Source organism: Jatropha curcas, chromosome 3, assembly GCF_041381405.1.
Source record: "Jatropha curcas cultivar XTBG-Jc1 chromosome 3, XTBG_Jcur_1.0, whole genome shotgun sequence".
NCBI lineage: Eukaryota > Viridiplantae > Streptophyta > Magnoliopsida > Malpighiales > Euphorbiaceae > Jatropha > Jatropha curcas.
In genome coordinates, this window is record NC_143153.1 from 29,572,287 (window position 1) to 29,590,335 (window position 18,049).

Consider the following 18,049-nt stretch of genomic DNA (forward strand, 5'->3'; position numbering starts at 1 on the left):
TCTCCCACTTTTCTTGTTAAATGTTACACTATAGGCATAATGTATTTTTTTGAAATGTAAATTAAAGTTAATATATATTTGTGTGACAAATTAAAACTTAGGAGCCAATTTAATAGGGTCTATAGTCTAGGGATCATGAGTGAAATTAACCTCAAAATGCTACATTAACTTCTAAAAAGTTAGTTTAAACGCTATGTTATCGAATACTATATACAATGACGTTAAGCTACTTAGAAGTTGCTGTCGAATACGGTCATGATGTGTGGATGTTGTTTTATATATTTATATAAATAAATATTTTAAATTAAGTTAAAATAGTAAGCCGGTACTGACTGACTGGCAAACCATTTAAATCAAACCGCATTAATAGGCGTAATGTATTTTTTTGAAATTTCAATTAAAGTTAATATATATTTGTGTGACAAATTAAAACTTAGGAGCCAATTTAATAGGGTCTATAGTCTAGGGATCATGAGTGAAATTAACCCTAAAATACTATATTAACTTCTAAAAGCTAGTTTAAACGCTATGTTACCGAATACTATATACAATGATGTTAAGCTACTTAGAAGCTGCTGTCGAATATGGTCAAGATGTGTGGATGTAGTTTTATATATTTATATAAATAAATATTTTAAATTAAATTAAAATATATAGTAAGCCGGTACTGACTGACTGGCAAACCATTTAAATCAAACCGCATTAAAAGCCTTAAAGCTTCTATAATTTGATTTCTAAATCATATTACAATTTTGCTCTTTACTTACAACATCTAATGCTCTTAGTGCTTTGTAATTTTAAGTGTGATAAAAGGAGAATTTAGTAAAAAGATATGAAAGTTACTTATTTTAAACAATCTAAAAAATTAAAAGAAAATCTACCTATGAAGGAGACTATGGTAACTTGAATCTTGCCTTTAAAGATGACCAAAATCATGCTTTTCTTTCTTCTATAAAATCCAGACAAAATATTTGCATAGCACATCTAAGATTTACAGACTGTGTTTTGTCTTCTCCTTCAATTTCAACTCCCAACTTCTCTTGGGAGAGCCTTATACAGACTTGTTAAATAGATATATTTTTTCTATTATGAATCCTAATACGGATAGTAATGAAGTTTCTTCACAAGTCTCTTCTATTTATGAGTCCAATCAAAAGGTTCATATATTTAGTTTAGCTAAGCAAGAGAGCCAATCTATGCTATTGAACCATCTTAAGGCTCCTCCATTGCTAAAAGCTACTGCTTCTCTGGTTTATGGTTCATCATCTTCACTTAAACCAGAATCAGCTTCTCCATTTTGGAATGGAGATGATGGGTTAATGGAGAGAAGTGGCCAAAGCCACACTGCCTTCCCTTACTATGGATCTGCTCCTTACAGTATAAGTATAGGTATGTATATAGAAAATAGACACATTCAATTTCTCAAAAAGATATGCATTTCATGTGTTTTAATTTTTGTTCAAAATGTAATAATTATTATTAGCTAGAAGATTAAATTGACTTGTTTTACTCAAAACTGGTAAACGATTTTAATTTGTTTCACCTTCGATTTTGTAAAATGCATTTATTCAAAGATTCTGACATATTTTGTCCTCACGGAAGATTTTGGCAAATTTTGGTAAATTTGACACATAAAACTTAAATTTACATAGCTTCATTAATTAGAATTTTAAAATTTTCATGCAGTTGCATGCAGTCTTCAATTTTTGAATTTGATTTTCTTTTTTCAAGTTAAACAAAATTACAAAAATTCGGGGTATTAATATAATTATAGAACTTCCATGAACGTTTGAGGCGAAATGTTGCATACATGTCATTTTGCAGGTTATGGTAGTGAAAATTTAAATGGAGTAGGAGGAGCATTTACTGCATCTGAGAGGATGGAATTAAAACAGCAAGCATTGATCTACAAGCACATCTCTGCAAGTGTTCCTGAACCTGATAATTTGCTCCTACCTCTTGAGAATAACCTCCGCCCCCATCCATATGGTTTGCCTGCCTCTTCTGCTGGGGTCTTTCCTTCCAATTCATGTAAGGTTCTTAATCTTTATTTTTTCTCCTCTTTTGGGTTATTTGACATGCTGTTGGACTAAGCTATGTGTGTTTATCTTTCCTTTTCAACCCAAGCACGAGTAACCTTCTCCTTTACTTATCTAAATTGGTAAAAACTCTTATAGTCGAGATGACTCGAATTTAATATTTTTTACTTTCTACGTAAATGAGAAAAACTAATTAAACCACATTTATTTGATAACAAACATTTAGGCCAAGAGTAGAAAATTCATAATAAATAATTAAGTACCTCGTATTGCTATGTCTCTAGTACTCGTACGTAATTTAGTTATAAAATTGGAAAATTCACTTTATCAATTGAGCTAATCTCAAGTATATATTAACCAAGTGTCAATATTTAATTAATGATTTAAAATGTTTAATAAATTAGCATTATTTTAAATGGAATAATTAAAAAATAATTGAAGGTTTGAATCTAGTGTGGTTTAATTGGTTTTCTCGTCTATCTAGAGGTATGAGTTTAAGAATCGAGACCTCTCCACGATAAGAGTTTTTATCAAATTGGTGAATAAAGGGATGGTTAACTTGTTGTGCAGCTCATGTGTTCTGACCTTTGAGCCTCTTAGTTAATAAAAAAAATATAATTGAAGTAAAAAAGCAGAGTTTTACACTGTAACCGTGGATAACATAATTTAGTTACGTAGCTTAAGTCTTTATGTTTTGAAACTTTCTACAGTGGGATGCAGTAGTCTCCAACTAGGTTACATGGGCAGCAGCACCAGCAGGGATTCTGAACCTGAACGGTGTCGTAGAACAGATGGAAAGAAATGGCGATGCTCAAGGAATACTGTTCCGGACCAAAAGTATTGTGAAAAACATAGGAACAGAGGCCGCTATCGTTCAAGAAAGCCTGTGGAAGCCCAAACAGCTGCCCAAGCAACCAACACAAACACCAGCATGCCTGTAACTGTCATCTCCGGCAAGCCATTTCATGCAATTTCACAGCTCCAACAGTCAAAGAATGAGGAAACTGCTAATAATTCAGGCATTTATGAAAACTGTGACCCTTTCTTAAGCTTTTTCAATGATGGTCATGGTTGGCTTAATAATAGTAATAATAAGCAGCTGAAGTCTGATAATTGGACTCCACTTTCCATGTCAAACCCAATTGCCACATCAGCATTGCAGGAGAGAGCTTCTATTTCACCATTAATGTCGTCTTCTGTGCTTGGCAATCAAATGGATGAGTTAACCCAAAAGCAAAGTTATTCTACAGTTGGTGGCCGTTTAGGAGAGGTACTGAATGCAAGTTTTGCTGGTAATGCTGGAAACTGAGGTAGTGGTGGGATAAGGAAAATAAAAGGTGAAGAAGCCTGGAGTTCTTTGCCCCTTGAGATGTTTGTCTCTTTTTTATATTTTTAATTAGGAATGTAAGGACTTGCTGATATCAATTGAGCAGGAGGTTGTTATTTTTGCTCATATTGTGTTTCAGAATAATATTTTAATTTCTGCTTTGTTGCATTTCTTTCAATTATAAATTAATGATATTTGCATTTATAAATTATTTGGCTGGAGTATGATTATAAACTAACATTTTTATTAGAAATATTTAAAAGGATAAAACAGTCAAGTTTATACTATGAGGCATATAAGTAATTATTTGACCGTTGATTTAATTGCAAAAACAAATGAATACATAAAAATTTTCACTTATTTTAAATTTTATTAAAAATATTATCAAATAACTTAAAATAATTAACTGCTTAAATTTTTTAAAAAAACTAATTGTAAATGTTAAATTGTGTTTATGAACATCAGTCCTTTTTGTGTAAAGGGAAAAAGTAAAAACGTCATCTAACTTAGTATGCTATGGGTCAAATGTGATTATGACCCAGTCATTCAACAAAATAATTTAAGAAATATGATAGCGCTATATTTGAATAAAATAATGAATTTATTTTACATCATTTTAAAATTTGAACTAAATTAAATTACATTTTAATTTAATTCAATTTAATTTGGTTTTATTTTAAATATTTACTATCCTAGATTAAAGTGTATATATATATAATTTTTTTCAAACGTGTGTCACACATTGACAGAGAAAGCAGCTCAAGCCATGATTCTTCCGATTTTTAAAAGTTGATTATTAATTGCTAGCAAATTTGGTGATAATGTGGTGAAATGAGAAATGTTATAATCAAATAATTTGTTATGGAAATAATATCTTTATAATAATAAAATATTATTATAATTTAACTATCAAATTTGGATGAAAATGAAATTACTCATCAACCAATAAAAATTTTTCTCATAACAATTTAAATTTGATTACTTAATTTTTATATAATATAATACCATAAAATATCTGTATTATTAAAATATAAAAGGCAATATTATAATAATTAATATATCAATCATTATGATATAGCATCACTTATAATTTGCTTTTTTTTTTTTTTAATTTTTGCAAAAATCTATGAGGATATGATTAATTGTATGTTTATTGTTTTAAGAAAAAAACTTTCAATGTATTATATGGGTTTGCTAACACAGCGTGTCATAATTTTATATTTTATATATATATATTTCTAATAAGTTTTGTTTTCTATTTTATATAAAAAATAAATTTTATAATATATTCCTTAATAAATAATAATAAATTAAGTATATTTTTTCTAAAATAAGTTACTTGTCAAAAATAATTATAATTAATCACATTAAAGATTTATTAAAAATAATAATTAAATATATTATATTCTTACCATATGTAATATGTACTTTATATAGTAATATATTACAGTACATACTTTTTTTTTTTTGAAAGGTAGTACATACCATATTTAGTATGTACTTTATATAGTAATATAATATAGTACGTACCATATTTAATATGTACTTTGTACAGTAATATAATATAACACATACCTTATTTTGTATATAATATAATTTATTAGTTCATCTAATGGAATTTATATATAAATAGAAAATTAATATACTAATTAAAATTAAATTATTTTTTATTTTTTAACTAATAAAATTAAAATTTTTGAAGATATTATATTTTTATTATATTTAATATATACCTTATATAGTATATATAATTTATTATTTTATTTAATAAAATTTAAATTTAAATAAAAAATAATATGAATAATTAAAATTAAATTGACTTTATTTTTTGAATTGATCAAAACTTTTTGGCAATGCCCATTCTCACTTGAATATATATATACATACACGGAAAGTAATTCACTTATTCACAAATTTCCTTACATGATTTTTGGTTGATTTCTTTTTCCTCTCTTTTGTCTTTTGGCTATTGAAAGAAGAAAATTAAAGTGAAATATTACCATATATATATATATATATGAAAACAAAGAGAAAGTATAAGACGCTTTTTCTGTTTAATATTCTATTTTTTTAGAAATTTTTAAAATTTTTTTATTTTTCTACGTTGTGATTGGCCAAAATTAATATTTAATGAAAATATTATCTATATAAAATATATAAATCTTTTTAATAATAACTAAAACTTTTAAAATTCAAATATACTTATCCATATTATCTATATCCTACGTGAATAAGAGATTTGATTTAAACATATAACCACATTATTCTTTGCCAAACCTAAACAACGTCCTTCTATTGCAGAGATTAAACAACGATTCCAATTGTACTGCTTTAGATTCTGCTATGTGGCTTCTCAAATCAACTAGAAGCAAGTTATATAATCAAGTACTATTTTTGTTCTTAATATTGATTATTGGATTCGTTTATAACTTTTTTTTTTTACTATGGGTTCTGCCATGCTTATGAAATATTGAATAGAATATTGTTAGGACTTGATTTACATTTACATGTGATCTTGGATTAATGTATTTTGATTCAAGTTTTTCTATTTTGATCAAAATTTTGGGGGCTAGAAAAATACACTATGTAGAAAGAATTTTGAAAAAATTTTCAATAATGTTCAAACAATAAATATAATTCCTTTCTGTCTTTTTAATTTCTTTCCATTTCTTCAATGTTGTTTTCAATTATTTTCTATTTTTGGAAAAAAAAAAATTGGTGGCTTAAAAAGAAAAAAATCTAAGTCTTATGTTCATTGGTATTTTTTTAAAACTTTAATTTATTAATTTACAAATAAATTATATAAAACTTTAGTAAATACATTAATAGTCAATTTAATTTCTCAAAATTTAATATCCTGCTTTATAATAACAGTAATGGCATGCGATTATAGCAGATTGTGTTGAGCTTTGTAATAACAGTAACAATATTACTGTTAATTGGGTATGGAGATCAGCGAACAAAGTCTTTGGCTAGAGTATCTTGTTCGTATGCTGGTTTTTATGTTTGGTTTCAGCTTCCTTCAAACATTGAAGCTACTTTCATTTCCGATTTGATTAAACGATATTTATTATTTTCAAAAAAAATTTAATATCATGCTTAATTTTTATATTTTTATATTTAAAATTCAAATTCAAAATATACTAATTTTTGAAATCATTCATATCAGGATAAAATAAATAAATCAATAACCTTAAATTTCAAATTATCATCGATTTATAACTAAATATAGGGGTTAGTTATTATTATTAATAAAAAAATTTTAATGTAAAATTACAAATTAAAAACTTTTCAAAGTAATTCAATAATAATAATAATCACCAAGTAATGCTCACTTATCTTGGAGCATAATTAGTAATAATGTATATATTTATCGTATTGTGTTTCTAAAAAATTCAAATTATTATTATTATTTTTTTTTTTTTTGTTTCACTAAAGACCTTTTGGATTTACTAGAAAAGAATACCGAGTGAACACCTTTTATGAAATTACAATTGAGGGAACTTAATATTATATTTAATGAAACTTGATTAAAATATTGTAGATTTACAATGATATATTATTGCAAACAATGCCATAAATTTTTTTTTATTACACATCATTTTGACATTTACCACAGTTAGATTATATCAAGTAGAATTTTGATTATTCATCTTAATAATTTTATAATTCATAATAATTTATTAAAATAATAATATAATCGCTCCACGATATGAAAAATTTAAAAAAAAATTAAAAACAAAGAAATTTACTTCAACTAATTAAGGTAAAATTTTAAAAAGAAATTATAAGAAAATGTGAAGGAATATAATATATTCCAGAAATCTGTATGGACAAAAAAAAAAAAAAAAAACAAATTTCGAAGAATCAAAACTCTGAAGTCACAGATAAAGAATGAAAACTGGATTATAATTTTTAATAATTAAAATTTATTAAAACAGTTCTTTTTTTTTTTAATGCATTAGGAGCCTTGGTTGGCAAAAAAAAAAAAAAGAATTTAAAACAGAAATTAAATTAAAAAAGAAAAAAATAAAAATAAAAAATGGAGATTGGGAAGCTCAGATTATAATAAAATGATAAATAAATTAAAAAAATTGATTTATAAGATTTATCAATGTCTAAAAAATATTTTACTCTCTCGAAAATGGTATGTTATTTTCCTTAAAAAATGACTTAATTTTTCTTTGAGCAGAAAAATATTTTTCGTTAACTTATTTTTCTGAATGCTCCAAACAACGGAAAATTTTAAAAAATATTTTCTTATAAATTATCTTATGGAAACAATCAGAGCCTAAGAATAACGAATAGTATAAGAAACAGGTGAATCAAAATACATTATATGAAAATTTGAAGGAGACGAAAATAAAAGAGAGGCCGCGAATTCTTTCTGATAGTTCCGTCTTCAATGAAAAACCCCAATGCTTTGCTCCGAGATTATATAGAGAAGGCTGTTGCCTTTTCTGCTTCCTTTCGAGAAATATATATCTGGATCTAGGCCTCTAGGCCTTTCGGAGAGTGGGCGTAAACCCAATTACAAATTACTTTTCAATGGTTGGGTCTAGAAAGCAAATTAAAATAAATCGTTCTCACATTAGCAGATTTTTATATATTGGTAGGAAAAAGAGACAATAAAATCATTATCGTTACAAAGTTGGTTGTCCGGCAATACAATCTACTTTCTCTTTATCTAACGACTTTTTTTTTTTTTTTTTTGAAACTATCCAACTTAGTTGCCAAAATAAAATAATCAAAATCAATAGAAATCAGTCAACATACAAAAATCTCAAATAATTTAAACAAAAGATCAAATGTTCGATACTTATGAATAAAGAAAATTTATGCTGGAATTCTCTTTTAGGAAAAAACATTGAATAAAAATTTTTTTATAGGAAGCTGAAAATCAAAGTTTATCCAATAAGCTTTTAAGTTGATTCATCTTGCAGATATTCTGAGACTATTTTTATATCTTCCCAAGTTGATGTAATTCGATGTCAATACTCAATCATAGAGCAAACATTATTCTCCATCCGAAATGATTCAGGTTTCCATCTATAGCTACCACACACCACTAATTAGCTGTTACTACCTTTTCCTGTTAATCAAATTCCTCTACAAGAGAGAATGAACAAAGGACCCTGGTTCAATTTTCGTCTTTATTATAACGCTATAACATTACGCTATCCATATCCATATCATATGTCCATAATAATAAAATATATACTTCGTGTTGTTTGAGTGTCCATTTGTTTGACTGCTATACATGTTTGCGTCCTTGCCCAATCAATGTTTTGCCTTCCACTACACTCCTAGAAATTGCTTTCTCTGCAGCAATCTTTAACAAATTTTCTATGGTTAAGAGGTTATAGTCATTCTTCTAATTCTCAATTCTGCCATGCACAAGTTATACAAAAATCTTCTCATAATACAGTGTATGTGTTAATTTGCATTACCCAATACATGGTGCAACTAATTACTTCCTTCCCTTTTAGAAATTAGATTGATGATGACTTGCGTGGTGTACATCAGTACATGAGTTCGGAAACTTCATTTAACCTAGCAAGAAATGGAAAATAACTCGTAAGTAGACTGTTAGGAAGACATTGAAAAATGTGATCTCCCAGTAATAGTGTCCTTGAATGAACAATTTTACACCTAACCAAACACATTGTCTCCTTCTTCATCATCTAATTCTTTGAATTGGTTCAAAAGCTAAACCTTTCTCACTATCACGTTTCCTTTGCTTGCCCTGTTGGTTTCTTTAGTTTGCAGTTAAAAGGTACAAAGTGCATGAACATAGAGTTGTAACTCTCTCAATATTATAAGAACCAATTACTAGTCTTCTCTTGCATACCCCAATATATCTCCCACAAAATTATTAAAATGAGCCATAGAAAGGTTTATTCTCATGGAAGCATACCTTTTTCATGGGAGGACTCACCTGGAGTTTCTAAGGCACGTGTCCTCAACCTATCACCTTCTCCAACGTTAACGACATCGAATAGCTCCTTTCAAGACACAAAGATTCCTCTTCCTCCCTGCCAGAACTTACAGCCGCCGAGGCGAAGCACTACTGCCAAAGGGTTCGGGTTGTGGCAAGAAGACCCTTTTCTTGCAGCTTACAAAGAGTGCACAAAAAATGTCAGAATTAGTAATAATGGTAAGCAGATGCATAGTGAAAATTGCAAGAAGTCTAACAGTAATATTACCATTAATGCGTCTAAAATTATGAGGAAGAGTAAGCTTATGATATTTTCTTGCAAGAATTCATGTGAGGTTAAAGATGATAATTTGGTAAGGTTATGTAATAATCTCCCATCTATTCCTACAAATAGAATTCCAAGAAAATGAAGAAAGTGTATATATTTTTTATGGGTTAATTAATTAGCATTTTCTCTTATCAAAATAGATTAAATAATCTTATATTTCATTAGATGAGATACTACATGATAAATTATAATTAACTAGTTAAATAATTTATATAGCCTCCATATCCTAACTTAATTAAAGAAGCAAAATCCATAGCATAATTGAGGTTATTTAGTAAATTTAAGATCCTTCATTATATCTTCAGAATAATTTTAATTTATTAAACAAAAGAAACAATCAATTATATTGAAATTTTACATATTTATTCACATCCAATATCTTCAGAATAAGTTACATCACTAATGCAGTAGTGATAAATGAATCTTAAAAGAACAAAATAGTACAAATTTTAAGCATTAACAAATGGGTAAATCTCATATCTAACGGTGCAACTCCCACCAACAACCCTACCTCCTTTTTTCCCATCACAACAACTTGGAAGTTCACTTATAGCACTATCAATACACTTCTGACAATCACCACTAGAAAGATCTCTACTGCATTGAGCCAACCCATAAACTTTCTTTGATCCTTCAATCTCCATATCTCCAGCAGCAAACATTCTTGGACTAACAGAAGCATTTTCAGCTAATTTGCTTAACAAATCCTTCACGTTTGCGTTAAACGATGCCGGATCGCTCACATTTTGTACGTTCAAGAGATAAAACTTGTTTTGTTCATCTATTTGGCCAAAGAAGTTAATATTCGAGTACTTGATCAGACAATTATCGTACCATATAGTTGCTTGTTTGTTATTTGGGCAGCGTGTGCGTATTTCATTGCTGGCTTCTGCAATACAGGTTAAGCAATCTGAAGCGGAGATGTCTCCTCTGCAAAGAGTGAGTCCATACGGTCGATCTTGGCTAGTTTGACCCAAAGAACCAAGAGCAAAGCCCTTTGCTGGGGCTAAATACTTGATATTTTCAATTAGCTTGTGCAAGCTTTTAGCATAAGAACTACTTACAGTGAAATTTTCAGTTCTTGAACAAGAATAGAAAAGAGGATCAGTTTTTGCAAAAACGGTGGGGAGAAGTAGAACTAATGTAAGTAAGTAGCTAAATCTTGAGAAGGCCATTGTTGGATACAGAATAATTTTTGAGTTTACGGTTATTGGGAGAGTGTATTTATAGTGTTCGATTCAAAATTTATTAGATAGTGATTGACCTTTTCTTTTGGATTTGGCAACTGATCAAGCTGACAAGAAGAATTCAAACATAAGCTAAGCCATTTGACACAGAATTATAATGGCATTAGGAGATAGCAACGAAACTACATTGATGATAAACAGTATACTTAGTTTTGTAATGCAAAACAAAAAGCCCATAATTAGACTGGTTAATTGCACCTCCTCCAAATAATCACTCTATTACTTTTCTTAGTTAAGATATTTAATTATAGCACACAAGGTTGGAATGCGAAAGTTTTTTACATTTTATCAAATAATAAATCTGTCAATCTTGACTTCATCAAAAACATATATTATTCTTTTTTTTTATCCTTCCTAAAACGACTGATTCGAAGTTTTGTTTTATCCAATAAACATTACTTACTTGCAAGTATTAGTAATACATATACTAATTCAAGAGTTGACAAACCAACAAGATGTTGAGATGAGTGTTTGGCCATTCCCTCTTTACTATCACCATAAAAATTTAGAGTAATGGTAGGAATAGTGGAATTTATGCTTTTAATGTCAAAAATAATACATTACCATTAATCATCTAACTATTTTTATTTTATTATTTTATTTGATGAATATGTATTTTTTTCCTTTTTAGTATTGAAAGAGAGCTTCGAACCTGAATCAATAGTCAGGACGTATATGTACTTATCACTAGATTATGCTCGGTACGTAGATCAATATGTATTTTTACTAATATATGTATACATACATGGCAAAAAAAAAAAAGTTCAAATATAAAAATAAAAATTCATATGAAGCTCTTTAATTTTCGTTTCATTTTACCACTTTTTAATACGCTATTTTCCACTTTTTTTTTTATTTTTATTTTTATTTTTTTTTATTTTTTTGTAATGATCTTGATCACGAAGTGTCCAAAATCACGTTATTGATAACATCTATCCCATGTATTTTTCTAAAATTTATCAGTTGTTGGCATAATTGGTTAATAAAATTTCAAGGCTTTCTCTGGAGTAGTGGGCTTTGCTCTAAAATCCATGCTTTTAGTCTACCTGACTTAAAATTGGGCCCCCCATAAGGCCCAACTAAAATTACAATTACACATGAATCACGCCGTTGTCCTTATGGAGTTGCCTGCCTTCACTACCCACATTAGGATGTCACCAAGCATTGTTTTGTTTATTTATTTATTTTTTTGAAGAATGTCATCAAGCATTCTTTAATTTATTTATTTTTTTTGAAGAATGTCATCAAGCATCCTTAGAAAAATAATACTTTATACATTCACTTGTTGTTATAATATTGATGAAATTAATTTATTGAAGTAGATATTTCTTTATATTATTGATAATATAATATAAGTAATAATATAACTAATGGAGAAGGATTTTTTTATTACACTAATATTAAATTAATATAATATAATTAAGGAATTTAATGCGGATTTTTGGAAATAAAGTTCTGAATTAGAATAGATATAATCTTTGAAATTGAATTCTATAATCATTAAGATATTAAAAACTCTCCAAAGCAACATCAATTGGATTAGATAAGATTAAATAATTAATGGGGGAATTGTAGTGGAATAATTTCTTGTTCAAATAAGATACTTAATCTTAATTCACTCTTTGCCGATTTGCAGAAGTTTTTCGCGAAAGTTCTTTTACTATATTTCTCACGTTTTTTTTTATTATTATTTATTATTTAACTTTAATTCAATCAGGCAAATAGATTCATTCAGACAAGGCATGTAATTATATTCAGACTGGTTAGAGAAGATATAGTGAAAGATTTTTAATTTGGTGATTAGGATCAAAATAAGTGCAATCATGTCATTTCTTTATATATCTTCTAGGCCCCCACATTACCATCAAACCTTTCATGTCTTCAAATTAATCATGTTTCCTTGCACTGCTAGTTGTAGTGGTGCAATTGGCAATAGCAAAATTTATTATATAATAATATAAAGTAAAATGCAATTAAACAAATATTTTAATTGAATTAGCACTCGGCAATAATATAATAATGCGATACTGGATAAACATAAGTCTTCAAAATCAAATGCTGATTTTATTTTCTCACGTTTCACGGATATGAGATAATATTCAAAATTTTTTTTTTGTTCACTAATACGATTTTAAAATTTTAAAACCATGATTTTATAGGTAAAGTTTATATAAGAAAACGGTCTAATTTTGTAATATGAGCTTTTGTTGATTTAAATAAAAATTACCAACTTATACTATAATTGCAGATATGTATGGAGAATAAGATGATGTTGAGAGTTCTTAGTTTCAAGGAAGTTCCTGGTTTCAAGGAAAGGTAAATGAATTGAGTGACAGACATGCAAAAACCATGCTCTATCTTAAGATTTCTTTTTAATTATTTTATGTGTGTGCCAAAAGAAGAGTAATTGAGGAGACAAAGTCCTAGAACCAAATTGGTAAAATTAATAAAATCAGAGTTGGACACTCAATCATCATTACCGAGTATAATAACCTTAATTTCTGAGACTAATCTTAAGAATTAATTTATCAATATGATAATATTGAACCATATATATAATGATAATTAAAAGTAGTGATGCCCTAAACCATAGAAAAGGACTGATTGATGAAGAAAGACAGTCATGGCAGCAAGCAAAACGAAGCTTACACGTGCCTAATTCAACTTTTTATGTGTTAAGCTTGGACCAATCTGGAACCTACTGTTTGCTACTCTTAATTAACAGTAGCCACATAACATTTTTTTCTATTTTAAATAATTTTTGTGCAAAGCGTGATTAATGAAGATGTAGGCATTAACTATTTGTATATCATATCATACGATGTCGCTTTTATGTTGAAAACAAAGTTTTGGTGTTTATAACTTACTTTAGAGGTAAAGAACAGACAAGTAGAGGACACCTTCATGCCCTAAACCTGCCTTTTTCTGGAGAGACTCTATTTTTATAAATAATTTTTATAATATATATATATATAGTTACAATCCATACCTACTCTTGATCATATAAATTAAGGACTTAGATATAACATTCATGATTGCAATTTCTTGAATCATCAGTATTAAAAAGAAGATTCAACAATTAAAAAAAAAAAAAAAAAAAACTGTTAATATTTGTTTGTTTACATTCAAGCCAAGCCTAATTTTTAGGTATCTTTGATTTTGATCTTCTATACTTGTTTTGTCCAAAAAGTTTTTTGGGTTTGTCCTATATGATGTAAGAGAATTAATTTATAGCGGCTATCATTTTTAATAAAATTTTTTTTATAAGAAAATGGCTGGAAATATTATTGGCTATCAAGTCGAAGAAAATAAATATTATTGTTTATCATTTTTAATAATTAATATATATATATGATAAATATTATATCATTTGACCGTACACAGATTATTAAATTAAGTATCATCTATATTTGGTACCAATAATGGATTCAATTAGAAAAATTAGACTGCATCCCTAATTAAATTTTCTTTGTAAAATCAAAGATTTGAAATTTGTAGTTACCATTTTTTTAAAAGTTTAGCTGATAATATATAACATTACCCTCAATTCGAATATAGAAGTGACCAAACTTAGGTATCATATACAGAATATCCATTGCACCCTTGGAACATCAGGTTAACTTTAATTATAATCTTCATTAATTAATACGAACAATCTATATTTTTTAATTATAAAGTTTATTAATTAAGACAAACAGTCCTTTGTCTTTGCATTTAAGATTTTTAGAAAAGAGTTTACTGAATGTGAATGTCTAATTTTTTATATATGAGGATTAATTATTTAACTGTAGTGTTGGATGTATTGAATGGTGAATGAAGTTAGAGGTGATGAAAGCATCCATCTAACTTTTTTTCCTTTAATTTGTTATGGGCTGATTAAATGGATTACGTCTTTAATCACAATTGTGGCCCCTCTAATACCTTGCCATCATTTTTAAAGCATATAAAGCCATTCTTCTCTTTATTATTATTATTAAAGCAATATTCATATTTAAAATTATAAAATTGTGAATTTGAACAGTAATTAAAAGTTAATTAATTAAGAAATATTACTACTAGTATTATTATTATTACTTGGAAAATTAATTTTTCATGTAAGTATATTGTCTGCTGTTCGGATAATTGTCTATCAATCATTGGATCCTCAATTATTTGGAGAAGGCAGGTGTGGAGTAATACGTCAAACAAATGGACCATTTGCTTTTATTTATTTCTTTTAAAACGTGAATAGACCATTAATAAATAAAGATCAACATGTTCAATTGAGGACAAAGTTATTGCTTTTTTGTCCATTTCTTTTTAACGAAATAAAAATCAACACCTTCACCCACTTCTCAATTCATTAAGTTGTTATTCTTTGATTGAAGAGGTCGATATTGCCCTTCAAAGAGTGATGTTTTCCTGATAAATCTTAATAATTAATCAATACTGTAATTAAATATCAAAGCATGCTTATGATGATTTGATTAATATCCGAAAGCACCACATAATTAGTGGTAATTAGGATGTTAGGCAGCATATTGTTATTCACAGATCGCGGTCACAGACAACAAAATTAGTGGATCAAATTAAAAAGAAAAATATATAAGTGGAGCTTGGAACTCGCTAATTAATTATAATTATAATTTATAATTACTAGCTAATTAACTACCCAAAAACATGACACGTTGTATATAATACTTTAATAAGTAAACACTAATTACACTAGCTTTATACACCATAATTTTTCCCCAAAAAAGTACGACCCGCTCAACCTTTATCAAAAATCACCATCAAAACCCACCATTTCTTTTGCTTTGACACCTTTGTCATTTACAGAGACTCTAGAGACAGAGAGAGAGAGAGAGAGAGAGAGAGAGAGAGAGAGAGTTTCTCTTAATTCGTTCCCTAATTAAAACTTTAAGGGACTGATTTATTTTATATAATATATATATGATATGTAAATTTATTCATCATGAAGTGATTAACGATGGGTTCTGTTCGGTCGTGATTAAGTTATTGCATGGCCATGCAGACGTGAATTGTTGCAGTTGTCTGAACATCAAAATTTGCCGTATGTTCGACAGTTTTTGTCGGAGCATACTATGTTCAGACCGGAGCCGGTCGTTGTCCCTTCGTACGCTTTGACAATGGTACAAAACAAACCGCAACCGGTTCGTCAGTTCCCGGTTCTCAATCCTCAGCCGGTTCACCTGGTTTCTTAAGTTTTCTAAGTGCTTCTGTTTTCGCATCCTTGACCGCCTAGCCGATTCCCGATTCGATATCATCCGCCTGCGTTTCCGCTCATCGATAACTGAAACTGTACTCGTTTGGTCCGACCGGTTCGGTTCGCTTGGTTCATCTGAACCTGAACTCGAACCCGAACCGACCGGTTTTGGTGATAATTGAGTGTTATTATGATCATCGTGATCTTGAGCCTCACTAGCAAGGAGTTCAGAACAGTCCCACGGCGTAAAGCCGCCGTTTTCAAAGGACGGAAATTGGTCTCCGAACATCGGATCAGACAGAAAGAAAGCCGGAGTCGGAACAGTAGACGACATGACTCACCGGAATTTTTTAATAGAGAATAAGGAGGGAAGGAGGAGGAAAGGGAAGAAATGCAGCGGAGTAGCCTCATATTTATGGGCAAATTTGAGGGCAGCCGTGGGACCCAGTGTAGGCATGAAAAATGCTTTCCGGGGGTAGTTTGGTCAACCAATGTAATTGTCTGTACATCGAGTCAGTGGGCACTACTGTGGGGTTTCAACTGTTCAAGCGTTTGAGCTTCGCTTTTTTGGTAAGAGCTCGCTGACATAAGCCGGTGGGTCCATTTATTTAGCTTAGTCAAGAAGGAACAAAGATTCGGGTCCCACTATTGATACGTGTCAAAATCAGAAAAGATGTACGTGTGATCAGCCTATAGTTTGGAAGGTTGCTGACGTGGAATCCAGTGTTTACATGGCTTGGCTAATTGATAAATGGCTAGCTGAGCCGCAGAAACTAATTGGAAGGGGATGTAATGGCTGATATGATCAAAAAGCACCAAGCTTGGAAAAAATATATAAATATGTATTGCCATCACTATTAATTGACGTACCATTAGCTTTTTATTTTTTTTATTTCTTTGGAAATTAAAAATTAGCGAAAAGTCATTATGTTGGTACAGTTGTTCACTTTTTGATATAAATTAAATTATTAAAATAAAAAATGGCATGGTCTATGTTTAAATATAATATTGTCAATTTCTCATATAAAAGAAATTCATCACCTATTTTAATAATCGAAAGTCATTTTACTAGCATAGTAATAAGCAATAAAAAAAATAGTAAGAAAGCTACAAATACATGTTGTTATTATTATTATTATTATTATTCAATATATACATTTATGTTTTGTTGTTTTATGATTTACTTTTAATTATTGATGGGATAAATGTATCTAGAAGAAGAAGATGCAGACACATCAAGTGAACGCAATATCAACACTACAACCCAAAAAAAAAAAAAAAATATATATATATATATATATATATATATATATATATATATATATATATAAATTAAAATTTTAATACGAAAGTTGATAATTGTAAAGACATTTAAAATTTTATATATTTATTTATAATACTTAGTGCAAATTTCGGGTCAATTCTTTTTACTTATCAAATTTTAATTTGGTTGGAAATTTTAAATAATATATAGATAAACATTATTGAACAATCTAAAATCAATAAGTTTTCAAAAAAATTTTAATTTTGATAGAGTTATAATGTTGATTGCTGCTGCACTTTTTGTGCATATATATTAGTGCTGTCTTGTGCTTTATTGCTGTAAAATTGCTATTTAAATAATTTATTAATAATATATATTTGGTTTGCCTATTAAAAAATATTATAATTTTAAAGTATTGATGGTTACATCTAGATTTTTGTTCTAATTATTATGTTTATCCCAACACTCCAAATAAAATGCTGAATTATGTAATTTTATAATATAAAATAAGGATAGTGTTTTTGCGACATCCTGACGCACAAAGTGATCTTGGGCAGAGCAAAGCTCCTGGCTAGCTTTAGGATGGCAGGCTTGTTATGGGTAGTGGAATGTGGGACACATGAATGAATTGAATCGTATATCGAAAAGGGAAAAATTAAATCGTAAAAGGCGAGTTTTGGTGTAATGGCTTGGAGAATTG

At 28.6% G+C, this 18,049-nt stretch overlaps 3 protein-coding genes across 3 annotated transcripts; 1 reads left to right on the top strand and 2 right to left on the bottom strand.

Moving 5' to 3' along the window:
* The first annotated feature begins 986 nt into the window (after positions 1–986).
* On the top strand, positions 987–3,492 carry LOC105639999 (growth-regulating factor 2). The gene is made up of 3 exons (XM_012224203.3): positions 987–1,389; positions 1,825–2,031; positions 2,750–3,492. The coding sequence occupies exons 1-3, from the start codon at positions 1,089–1,091 to the stop codon at positions 3,346–3,348; spliced, it is 1,107 nt and encodes a 368-aa protein (XP_012079593.1). The 5' UTR covers positions 987–1,088; the 3' UTR covers positions 3,349–3,492.
* A 6,243-nt stretch (positions 3,493–9,735) lies between these two features.
* LOC105639873 (antimicrobial ginkbilobin-2-like protein) lies at positions 9,736–11,116 on the bottom strand. Its single transcript, XM_012224053.4, has one exon. It carries the CDS (start codon positions 10,805–10,807, stop codon positions 10,082–10,084), a length of 726 nt encoding a protein of 241 aa, XP_012079443.1. The 5' UTR covers positions 10,808–11,116; the 3' UTR covers positions 9,736–10,081.
* A 4,411-nt stretch (positions 11,117–15,527) lies between these two features.
* On the bottom strand, positions 15,528–16,453 carry LOC105639998 (basic leucine zipper 4). Its single transcript, XM_089718760.1, has one exon. It carries the CDS (start codon positions 16,417–16,419, stop codon positions 15,832–15,834), a length of 588 nt encoding a protein of 195 aa, XP_089574886.1. The 5' UTR covers positions 16,420–16,453; the 3' UTR covers positions 15,528–15,831.
* Positions 16,454–18,049: the final 1,596 nt, after the last annotated feature.

Excerpts from the sequence above, each read along its gene's own strand:
- LOC105639999 (XM_012224203.3), top strand. The coding sequence starts at position 1,089 with ATGAATCCTAATACGGATAGTAATGAAGTTTCTTCACAAGTCTCTTCT. Across the intron at positions 1,390-1,824 it reads TCCTTACAGTATAAGTATAG|GTTATGGTAGTGAAAATTTA; the intron begins GTATGTATATAG and ends GTCATTTTGCAG. Across the intron at positions 2,032-2,749 it reads GGTCTTTCCTTCCAATTCAT|TGGGATGCAGTAGTCTCCAA; the intron begins GTAAGGTTCTTA and ends AACTTTCTACAG.
- LOC105639873 (XM_012224053.4), bottom strand. The coding sequence starts at position 10,807 with ATGGCCTTCTCAAGATTTAGCTACTTACTTACATTAGTTCTACTTCTC.
- LOC105639998 (XM_089718760.1), bottom strand. The coding sequence starts at position 16,419 with ATGTCGTCTACTGTTCCGACTCCGGCTTTCTTTCTGTCTGATCCGATG.